Below are 12,566 nucleotides of genomic sequence, written 5' to 3'. Positions count from 1 at the left end.
ATCTAGGGTGAGTGTGTCACAGACTCAATGGGAAGGTGAATTTCACTGGCTGAGATTCATTCACTAAGGAATGTGACTTTGGGGGAATCGCAGGTCTGCCAAATTTTGTGCTTGTTTGACACCACAATAGTGAATTATATAACCATTTGATAGAGAGATAGCCACGCACACTTAATGTAGTTTCAAACATTAATGTGATATCTATGGCAAAAATGTGACAGCATGTCAAAAATAATTTGTAAATAACAAACGCGTCATTGTTTTGTTACGGGACAATATGGGTTACATTCTATTCTTTTTGGATTGCTTTCATTTTTGTTGTTGAAATAAAGTGAGGCTACCCATGTTTGTTTCCATGGTTATATTCCAATGGTAATTTTTGAATCATAAAATTGTCCCTAACATTCGGATATATACAGAGAGGAGAGCCAAGTGAGAGTCAGTAATCTGGTGAAAACAAATTATTACATCATCTGATTTTATATATTAAATATTCATATTGTGAAGGCATCTCAAGTTTCAGATTTCTAGAAATTAAATGATTTTTATTTTTTTAGAACATGTGCAAATGCTGTATACATTGTGCTCAACCACGTTGGCGATATTCAACGAAATAAGTTGGTGTGAGGTTTTCACGCAAGATGAACTGAGGGTCATGGAGTATTGGTCAGATGTCAAGCAGTACTGGAAGAAAAGCTATGGTCATAAGATTAATTATCATATCAGTTGTCAATTTTTACAACATATTTTTAGTACGCTGGAAGATGTTATGATGAATGAGAAGAATAGAAGGTATTATGCATGATATAAAGGGAGACAGTCAATGTGGCATCCCATAATGCATTTTATTATGCACGATTTTCTGTGGTGACAAACAAAATATGATTATACATAACACCAATTTGGCAAATGGAATGGGCTATTCCAGTTTATATCTGCACCCCCCTGTTGATGTGGTCGGATTTCCAGCACTGTATGATGGGGAAAATACCCCGGAATTCCAACTGTATATGGGGAAACAGAATCAAGAAATCCCGACGAGTATGGAAAAAAAATTCCTGGAAATCCAGGCAGTTATGGCTACTAAATAAAATATGGCCTAGTTTATCTTGCACATACACGTTGATGAGGTTGGATTTCTAACAGTATGACTAAAAAAACTGACTGTATTCTGACTGTATATGGTAAAAAAAATTGGGCCAGTATGAAATAGTTATTACTGAAATTAGATAAGGATGTTTGCACGAATGAGCTCATCAACACCGTGAATCAGAACTAGTTTGGATTTCCATTATCAAATATAAAATTTTGAACTTGGTAAATTAGCATATGATGAGAGTTATATTTGGAAATCCTACTCTGTATGGTGGCACAATGGAACTCATCAACACCATAAGTAGGAACTATAGTTTTGGATTTCCATTACTGTATGGTGAATGGTGATTTGGAAATAAAACTTTGTATGACTTATACACCCATGGCAATTATACCCTGTATGAAGTAAACACACAAGCTCATCAACAGGGGGGGGGGGGTGCAGATATAAACTGGAATGGCCCAATGAATGGATACATCACTGGTCATTTTTAACCTTTTCACCACCAGACTTTTTTGCCAAAATTTTTCTGCTTTTTGTTCTTCAATATTTCTGGAAATAAACCCTAATTTTGAAGCCAACAGACAAAATTTGGATCAATTTTCAGTTTGTACTCAAAAAATTTGGCTATTTTTTGTCCCAATCTTCTGAACGAAAAGGCAGACTATAAACAGAACTATTTTGTGAATTTGTGATGAAAAGAGGGAACTGGTGGTGAAAAGGTTAAACCGAGTGCAATCCCTAATTTGTTAACGTAAGTGGGATGCACCATGTAAGTCCCATAATGCAACGGGGCTTCATTTATTAAAGAAGACATGATAAATTTACTGTATCCTTAGAAATATTTTAAAAATTAAAAATTAAAAATTAAAATTAAATTTTTTTTAAAAAATTCAATACATATAATACTGAAGTAAAACTTTTGGGTACCCCTTTGGTTATGTTTTCAGACTGTAGACATTTTCACCAATCAATTAAAATTACTAAAGTAAAACACAATAATCATTTACTATTAAATTATTGACTGACTTACTATCAAGCATTGTAGTGTCTTTATATCGCAGTCACTCATTGTGAATTATTACTTTGCTTGTTTACACAGCTTCACAATCTTACATTTTTGTAAACAATTAATTAATTCAAAACTACAGTCAAATACTTACCCATGTATTAATTTTTCGTGACCAGTACACACTACCTCTACAAGGTGTTATCCGAGTCAAATGTAATACTGTGGAATACTTTATTTTTGCTGGAATTAATTTTCGCTGAAAAGGCTTTTTGGGAGTTTTGTATGGAATTTATTTTCACTGATTTTCGATGAGTTTAATGTGAAATATAGTAAAAAAGTATAATCGCTGGATTTTATTTTCAGGGAATCATCCCTTCAGCGAAAATAGCGAAAATAAATTCCAACCGAAAATAAAGTATTCTACAGTATGTGCTTTGCAGTTACAAGATGGTAAAAGATGGATACTAGACAGCTGATAACAGATTCATTTGAATTTGATTATCTATGAGTAATCTGAAGCTATTGTAGAAACATGCAATGAAACAAAAAAAATGATCAAAAGAAAAATTTGATGAAAATTTTATTTACTTATATTAAATTTAAATGTTTTTGTTTTTTTAATTCAGCCATTTGTTTGTTTTTCACTATATCCCTGTCTGTTTCTCAGGCATTCTTAAATTATATGTACCATCGAAGTCAGAATTTATGAGATCAATACCAAGTTATAATTTTAATTCTGTCATTGTTATTAAAGGACAGCAGTCATCACGCTGTGCATGTGTGACATTTGCAGCGACACTTACGACACGACACTAACAATCCAATGTGCTCTTCCAATGGAAATCACAAGTATAAGGTTTGACCTGGGCGCGACTTGCATTAATTACCTAAAAATACCTCATTAAAGCTTAGTAACGTCTCAGTCAAAGTCGCTATCTTTGTTGATATGAGACCCATATATCTTGAGCATGCGTGACGCGTCGACTATCACCCTTCAACATATCGTTACTTGCTATGATTCAAATTCGCTAAACTAGAGTTCTGAATCTCTTGTTTATATTAATTATACCGGAACATTCCAGTTTATAGTGACTTGTAAACCCAAGTGTCTTGGTGATTCTAATGTTAATAATATTAAATTATTTAATTTATTATGTATTCATATGTCATTCAAATAAAGATGACCACTACTATAAGAAATATTAATATTTTTCGATGTAGTCAATAATTTTGAAAAAATGAAAACTTGATTTATTTACAATTAATTTGAATGGTTTTATTATGGCAGTCATTTGTTAGTTTGTCCCATTCAGGCATAAAAATAATTGAATTCTAAACTTTGAATATGTCTGCAATCTGTTCTCGGAGATGAATTGGATGATATATTTATACTAGGTCGCAGGTGCACTGCCTGGAATGAGTTCTTTTTTTTATTTGAATTGTCTGAAAAATTACAATAAGAACAAACAAACACACATTTGTAGCAACGTCATCCTGGAAAAATTCAAAGTGAAGAAAAAAAAATAATTTTCTAAGTTTTTCCGACTGTATTACTAAGATTCAACCCCTAAATGAAAAAAAAAACAAGTGAAAAAATCATTGGCGATAGAAGGCGTATAATTAACAAGTTGAACAAAGAGGGCGCTACTACAAAACAGCTGTTGCGAACACTTGTTGCGGAAGTCGTCTGTCCGAAATGGATGGAAATAATAGACTGTCATTATTAGCGTCAGTGATGATAATATTGCTGACGAACTCGGCAGATCCACAAAGCAACGGTGAATTTATAGGCAATCTGCTCGTTACGAAGACAACGTACGAAGCTTCGTTTGGTGGTTTTGAGAAGATGTCTGCTGTCTTGAATGCTACGAGAACTCACCTGCAATTGGTCGGTGAATCGTGTGTTGCTCTGCAAGTCAACGCTTTGATAAGGCACGGTATATGATATCCCGGTAAAAAATTCTACCGTAACATTAGTTTTATGATAGAACTTCAGGAATACATTGAATCGGAGGATTTTTTTTACTTCAAAAGTCAGACAAACCCTTTCTCCGATGACGTCGAACCTCAAATGTTAGCTAAGACTGGGAAGAGAGAACTATTTAATCTTGGGGTCAGATTTGCCAAATATTTTTCAAAGCTGTTTTCATATTGTGACGCAGAACGCTGTGAATTTGTCAGCTCAAATAAGTCGAGGACAGTTGACAGTGCAATTGCGTTCATTCAAGGTTTGCAAAGCACCATGGGAGATGAAACCAACATGAAAGAGAATATAACAATTCTAAGCAACACGGCTGATGGTAATATTATCAGGTTTTTTGATCTGTGTGAGAAATTTGTAAAATCTGTTGAGCAAAACGAGACAGCTTTGAATAACTTTCATTTGTTTGGTGAAAGTCCAGAGTTGAATGCTCTTGTGACTCGAATTAGAAAGAAGTTGGGAATAAACAAGTTAAAACTAACCAATGGTAAGTAAACATCTAGTATATGTCGATTTCTCACTCTCTTCTTGATTGGATCGTGTGTAGTAACAAAATTACTCCCATTACAGTCAAACCAGTGTTAGAACTACCTCTATGTAAAGACCATCTAGTTCATATCTAGCATAAACCCTACAATACAATCATGTCGGGTTTTTGTCTATAGTGGCCACTTTTAGACAGGCCCATGGCATACTCAATATAAAGACAACCTGTCCGTAAATACCATTTTAATGGAGTTCCTTTGTGGTTGCAATACACAAGTTGATTGTATAGGAAAACCAGTTGAAAACAAGCAGCCTCTCAGCTGAGATAGCACCGCTGTTACCTATATACCTATATGTATAGTATCAAAGCTATCGGACTTTAGGTTTTCAACAAGAAGTTGAAAATATCACTTTTTACCAAAAATGACAAACATATTCATTGAAATTAGAGAATTGAAGATATCATCACAAAATGAACAAATCTGTGAGAGGTACAAATGTAACTGTAAAGTCTACTTGACTTTGTATTCAAAAGAATAAAGATTTTACACAAGGATGACCTCGAGCAACGTCAGACAGTAATATTTTTTAATGCCCACGCATGCGTAATGGAACATACCATTACATAAGGAGGAGCCGTAGCTCTTGCAATACAAGGGGCAATGTATACAAGGCACTAACGTTACACCTTTCCTTTTTTCAAATGTTTGGTCTTAATAGACAAAGTGTTCAGTAAAGAGTTCAAATAGTGTTCATCAATAAATGCGAATATGAACGAATAAACTTATATAAATTCGAGAACTAACTCTAACAAATGTAACACAAAGTGTGAACGATAATTTTTCACATGATATGGACGTAAAATTTATAACACAAACTGTCTGTAAAAGTCCATTAAGTGGCAACATAGTCCCACAGGTACTTTGGTGGTCTTGATGTTCTACCACTACGCGTTACTGGATAGTCAATTGTTCCCGGAGAGGCTCTGTTGATACTGGTTGTTGCTGGGTTACTTATCTCTAGTGTTTGTTGCTGCGGTGCAGTATTTTTCACTGGTGATCTCGTAGCTCTCGTTGGCATTTCTTTGTCTACCTCGGTTGGTTTAGGAAGAGTTGGCACACTCATGTCTGTATCTGTTTGGTTAGAATTAAATGGTTCTCTTGAATTTCTGAGATATCTTGTATTGCGTCTGTAGACTCTTCCATTTTCTGTTCTAATGTCATATGATCTTACATCGACTTGTTGTTCTACACGAGCTTTCACCCATTGGCCAGACCGATCATGCACTTTTGGCCTCATACATACTATTTCTCCTTCCTTCAAACTAGGTAGTTCTTTCACCCACGATTGTAGTACTGACATTGTACTTGTTTTCTTTCATGTAATTTGGAGGGTACTTTCTCAGGTATTTCTGGTCTTAGCAGTAGACGAGCTGTTGGTAGCAGTGTTTTTGTGCGTCTACCACATAAACGTTGTACAGGAGATGTTCCCATTCCTTCACTTGGTGTGTTTCTCCAATTAAGTAGTGCAAGGTAAAAATCAGTTTCTGCATCTTTTGACTTCTTCATTAACAATTTGGCTGTTTTTACGGCATTCTCTACTTTACCATTACTTTGTGGATATTCCGGGGAGCTGGTAATAAATTCAAATTCATAGTCTTTGGCGAAATCGCGAAATTCTTTAGAGTTGTATGGTATATTATCACTGTAGTACTGATCTGGTATACCGTGTACTGAGAAATGACGTTTGGTTCTCTTGATGATTTCAGATGGAGTTTTCTCATACAAGCGATCAATCTCAAAGTAATTGGAGTAATAATCCACAGTTATGAGATAATCTCTTTTGTTGAATGTTAGAATGTCTGAGGCAATCTTTTCCCAAGGACGTTCTGGGATACCATGACTTATCATTGGTTCCTTCTGTTGATTATTTTGGTATGTATTGCATGTTTCACACTTTGAGATGAAATCGGTGAGGTCTTTGTTCATCCCTGGCCAATATACGACTTCTCTTGCTCTTCTTAGGCAACTCTGAATTCCATTATGAGAGCTGTGTAGTTTCTCTCTAATCTTTGGTCTCAAACTAGTTGGTATTACACATCTGAGACCTTTGAACACTACACCATCTTGCATGGCTAATTCAGAATGGCAGTCATAGTAGACATGTAGTTCAGCTGGGCAAATGGTGTTTGTCATCAGGCCATCCCTTCAGTATAACTTCCTTCAATGACTGTAAAGTTATATCTTTGCTAGTCTCTTGTTGAATCTGTCTGAGCTGTGGCTCAGAGATGGGAAGAAAGTCAACTACATGAATGCTTTCAATTTCTTCTTCAACTTCTGATCTATCTATGTCCTGTAGTGATTCCCGTGAGAGTGTGTCTGCGAAGTACATTTCCCCACCACATCTGTAGCGAATCTCTACATCATAAGCGTAAAGTCTTAGAAGCAACCTTTGTAAGCGCTTCGGAGCTGAGGCTACCGGTTTGTTATATATGGATACTAGTGGTTTATGATTAGTCCACAGAAGTATTTTCCTTCCATACACATACTGTTGGTTTTGCTCCATTCCAAATACTTGAGCTAATAGTTCCTTTTCAATCTGCGAATATTTCTGCTCGGTACTGGTTAAAGCTCTGCTCGCATAAGTTACTGGCTGACCATTTTGCATTAATACAAATCCTAGGCCTTTTGAAGATGCATCACCTTGTCCTTCCGTTGGCTCATCTGAATTGAAGTACTTTAGGACAGGAGCAGTAGAGACTGGTTCCTCCATTTTCTCAAATGCTTCATCTTGTTCTTGAGACCAATTCCACTCCACATCTTTGTGTGTTAGTCTTCTCATTGGTTCACAGATGTCTGACAAGTCTTTGAGGAATTTGGTTAAGTATTTAATCATACCGATGATTTTTTGCACTCCTGCAACATCTGTTGGTTTCTCCATTTCCTGTATGGCCTTCACTTTATTTGGATCTGGTTTTAAAACTTCTTTTGTCAAAGAATGTCCGATAAAGGTTATCTCATCACTCTTAAGTTGAAATTTCCCTTTTTTTAACTTAATGTTCTTTTCTCTGCATCTTTCAAGTAGGTTTATCATATTTCTATCATGATCCATGTTTGCTTCCTCAGAAGTTTCACCACGTCCTGTTATTAGTAAGTCGTCGACTATCTTATATACACCAGGTAGATCTTCTAGGTTCTGATCTAGTTTCATTTCAAAGTTCTCAGGTGCTGGAGTAATTCCGAATGGCATTCTTACGTAACAGTATCTGCCCCATGGTGTCTGAAATGTAGTGAGTAAACTTGACTCATCATCTAGTTCTAACTGTAGGAATCCATCTTTGAGATCAGCTTTACTGAAGACTTTAGTATTTGCTAGATCTGGGAGAATGTCTTCGATCACTGGTAGTGGATAGTGACTTCTTTTCAATGCTTTGTTAAGATGCTCTTGGTCAACACAAAGTCAAAGCGATCCATTTGACTTCTTGACAATGACTAAATTTGATACCCAATCTGTTGGCTCTGTAACTTTCCTAATGACACCAAGGTTTTCAAGACGACTTAGTTCATCTTTGAGTTTCTCCTTAATGGCTATAGGTACTCGACGAGGAGGCATTATAACTGGAGTAACAGACTTGTCTAATTCTAAGTGTAATTTACCATCCATCCTGCCTAATCCTGCAAATACATCACCATAGGATTCCATTATTTGATCCTTGCTTAGTCCACTATTCCTTGTTGTCTCTTCAATTTGGAGTATATTCTCGAACTGGACTGTGATTAGCTTCATTTGCTGTGATGCACGAGACCCTAGCAGTGGTATATAGTCACATTTGACGACTACAAACTCTAATTAATATTTCCTGTTTTTGGGTTACGTATATTCACTTTAAGTGTACCTATAACTGGCACTGGCATGGAATTAAACCAATGTAAATAAATAATACTGAATTATGCAAATTTATGAAAATATTATCAGCAGATGACATCCTAAATATTAAATTATTAATGTTACGTCTTTGGAATCTATTACAAAAAGTTTGATATAGATATATATTAGAATATGTATTGAAATACAAATTGTTCTATATAAGAGCATACTTTTAGCTCCGACCTGAAATTATTTTCTGTTTAAAACCAAGAATTGGAAAATGGCTTCTAAAAAAATATCACAATTTGACTCTACATATTACCTACAAATGTTCAGAAAGACTTCATAACTCGAAGTTCTGTTAAATGTTAATTTAACATCAAGTTACAATTTGGACGTGGTTTCACAAAAGAGGGCGTGGTTTCAAAAATATGGGCGTGGTCATTTCTGTAATTCGATGTTTCCGTAACTCAATGTTCGTAACTCGATGTCCGTAACTCGAAAATTTCAGCATCTCGTTCGAACATTTTACGTTGCCGTAAGGTTTTTTTTAATTGTTAATTAAAATGCGAGTTACTAACTCGAAGTTTGAATAACTGTTAATTAAAGTTCGAGTTACAAAATTTGAAAGTTAAACAAAACAAAATATATATGTTGCCTTTAACTCGAAGTTTGGTTACCTGTTATTTAAAGTTCGAGTTACTGAATGGTTTCAAAAATATGGGCGTGGTCGTTTCTGTAACTCGATGTTTTCGTAACTCGAATAATTCAGCATCTCCAGTTTATTAGGAGCGTTGCTTGTTGTAATTTGGTTTATTTATTTGGGAAATACTTTATGCATTAACGATTTGTATTTCAGGATTGCTTGGGTCTTCAGCTATCTATTTCAAGCCGACCAATTTTTTTTCACTGAAAAACGAAAGCGCATATGATACTTTTCTCTATTAACATTGACAACGAATGTTATGACACCCGACTGGCATCCATTACACAATATATATAATATGCAAATTCGGTCAAAGGTCGGTCATCTTGTCAGGCTATTTCTTGGAATGACGCACACCTCGTGGTTATACACTGCCCAAACATTATCAGATTATCAGGTCAAAGTAGCGTTTAATAAATGCTATATAAAGATGCGAAAGTCAAATCCCTGGTGTTACAAACAATATGCAGAATATATTTCTGCCTACATGTAAATTTTTTTTTTCAACAATCAGCACGTCTATTTACTAATGAATTAATTTCTCAAAATGTCGATGAACCTCATTTTTAATAGTTCCTATATTAAAATGATTTCACAATGTAAAACCAAATATAACATTTTCAATATCGTTAATTCAAACATATTTTGATATTAAATTAAATATGCCACTCAAAAAAACTATACTCGACTTTCGAATTTCGAAAAAGACAGTTAATTTGCAAAAATAAGGCAGTGAAGAACGAATGCAGAATAACGGTCAACTCACCTGCTCCATTCCAAAAGGGCAGAAGTTAAGGGTAGTAAATGTATTTATCAAAATAACTATTATAGTACTCAGCGTGGTCGGAGCCCAGGGAGCCCAGGAACTATGATCAACTGTACGCACTACCTATGAGCGGGGAGGGGGTATCGGCTGGTATCTAGTGTAAGAAATATACAAGGGATGAAGGCTCCAACGAGCTCATACTTTTTAAACTGGAAAAAACAAACAAACGAACAGAATGAAAAATAAAATCTATAAAAAATACCAGGTTGAAGAATATTAGTTGCTCTTTCAAATTTTGCCAAAGCCTTACCTATATTTTACCTATATGTACAGAATAAATCAAGAAAACTACACAAATTGACTCCATTTATGAATAATTACCGGTTGGCCCAAACGCGAGGCACAGTTGGAGACGAAGAACCAATCACAAGACTGGTTACGAACCAGTTGAGCAAGGCTAACCTAGTCGTAACCTCGGTGTAGTTCGTAACCAGTCTTATGATTGGTTGTTGACAAATGCTGAAAAGGCCACGCCTCCAACAAGAAATACTATGTTTAATGCAGTTCACTTTGTATATTACAACAGTCCTATCTCTTCATTGAGACTGAAATCCCTGGTGATCACGTGACTGCAGCAAGTTGTTGATCGCATGTTTATGCTGACGCGCCTTAGAGATTTGCGGGAAGACTGCAAGAGAGAGAGAACGAGAGAAGTGGGCAGCGAGGGGTTACCTGGACTAATGAACTGATGTGTCGAGTCTGGTATCTCGACGTGTAAGTGCAATAAGCTAAGTGAGTCACAGATCCCCGAACACAACGCTAGTAATCACAACATTATTGTGCATATTGTTAGACACGCCATGTGGAACCATTTTGACCATACAACAATGAAAAGACATCAGAAATCAATTCGCATATTCAGAAACAATAATACGTTGATTAGTGTGCTTGAATAACGATACAGGAATGTATGACCATATCCATCCACGAATTCAGTGCTTTATTATGATGTCAGTCTACTGAATAAAATATATAACAAATGAAACGTGCATTTCAATAGTTAAGATAAAAAGTTTTCTTGGATTTTTCCGCCAAATGAATGATACACTACTAAGTATGCATGTTAGCCATACTTGTAGATTAGCGTAAAGCATAGTTAATATTATTATAATTAATATATGCATTAAAGACCAAATTCTGCACAAGCACTTTTTTAAGCAAGATATATGAATTGAGACATATATCTGTTAGCATATAAATAGTGGTATGTGCTTACAAAAGACTAACTTGGTTTTTAGGGGCTCTCACATCCACGAGTTTCTCAACAATGCTCAAAATATAATCTACTACATTAAGTTGAATTAAATTCGAGGTTAGTTCGCAAATAATCGATTATAAATAATATTACGTTATTCGTGTTCTGCATTTATCTAAACAAATCAGAATCAAATCAAAATTTAGTTCATATGAAAAACGAATCCATTCAAATTCATAGTCTTCGGATAGATTTTCAAGTACAATAACACAAAACAAAGGAATGACAGGAAATTATATAAAAACTCTGAAATCCTCTTTGTTGTCAAATTATACATTATATATATATATATATATATATATATATATATATATATATATATATATATATATATATATATATATATATATATATATATATATATATATATATATATATATATATATATATATATAGGTCAAATGCAAGGATAAACTGTCTATAATCGCGGAAATATTTCAAATCATTCGGACACTGTGACATAAACAAGTGATCAGAATATTATTAGTGAAACAATATATGGTCTTCAGTAGTGAAACACATTCTTCTTAATTGCGGCACCTATCCCACGATATATGTTTCACCGACGGATATTCAAATCCGCGATAGAGGCATGTGTCCATGTGACGTACTCCACCTTGTGCATATGCAGATGAGACCAAATCAACTATTGCGGGTATACACATATGAGCACTTATCGTGTTTATCAGCAACAATCTTTTCAGTAAGCGGCGGCGTGACAAAGACACTGTTATTCACGAGCTTTGGTGCCTGTGCACCGCGCGTTCGAATTAAATAAACATAACAATTTGAGACATGGATATCTTGAGAATACATTACGATAGCAGATGAACCTAGTAGGCTGAATCACTGGCTTACGGTCAAACATTGTCAGATGTAATGAAGTGTATCGGAGAAGTGAAAGTCATAACGACATTTACAGCTATTTTGATTCACGAAGCAAGGTAAAGTTGCTGTAAATATTACATTACCATATCATGTTGTATGCCCTTATGAGAACATGCTCAATCATATGGTTATTACCACAGAAGTATACAATTAGTATTCTAGTATTTGTCGAGTCACTGCTCCCTGGTTGGTAACGATATCGCTTCCTCTTGTCAATCCAAAATAGAAATATGCGAATTAGGGAGGGTCCACCTAAATTTTCATATATTAAACCCAGATTTAAATATTATTTTTATTCCATTCTATATTACCCTTGATGTGTCGTTTCTAATTGGCAAGACTTAATATTTGTCACAAACCACGTGACAAGTTTTTTAATTACTCTGGGGGAGGGGCTGAACTGAATACAAATAATAGTTTAATAAATTGTACTGTCACACATCATAATT

At 35.0% G+C, this 12,566-nt stretch overlaps 1 protein-coding gene across 1 annotated transcript; it reads left to right on the top strand.

Annotated features, from left to right (window-relative positions):
* The first annotated feature begins 3,983 nt into the window (after positions 1–3,983).
* On the top strand, positions 3,984–10,959 carry LOC146730281 (multiple inositol polyphosphate phosphatase 1-like). The gene is made up of 2 exons (XM_085493659.1): positions 3,984–4,576; positions 10,501–10,959. Exons 1-2 carry the CDS (start codon positions 4,090–4,092, stop codon positions 10,515–10,517), a joined length of 504 nt encoding a protein of 167 aa, XP_085349785.1. The 5' UTR covers positions 3,984–4,089; the 3' UTR covers positions 10,518–10,959.
* The last annotated feature ends 1,607 nt before the right edge of the window (positions 10,960–12,566 follow it).

Source organism: Saccoglossus kowalevskii, chromosome 19, assembly GCF_978046115.1.
Source record: "Saccoglossus kowalevskii chromosome 19, keSacKowa6.1, whole genome shotgun sequence".
Lineage (NCBI taxonomy): Eukaryota > Metazoa > Hemichordata > Enteropneusta > Harrimaniidae > Saccoglossus > Saccoglossus kowalevskii.
Note: the sequence above shows the minus strand (reverse complement) of the source record. Positions and strands in the feature narration are given on the sequence as shown.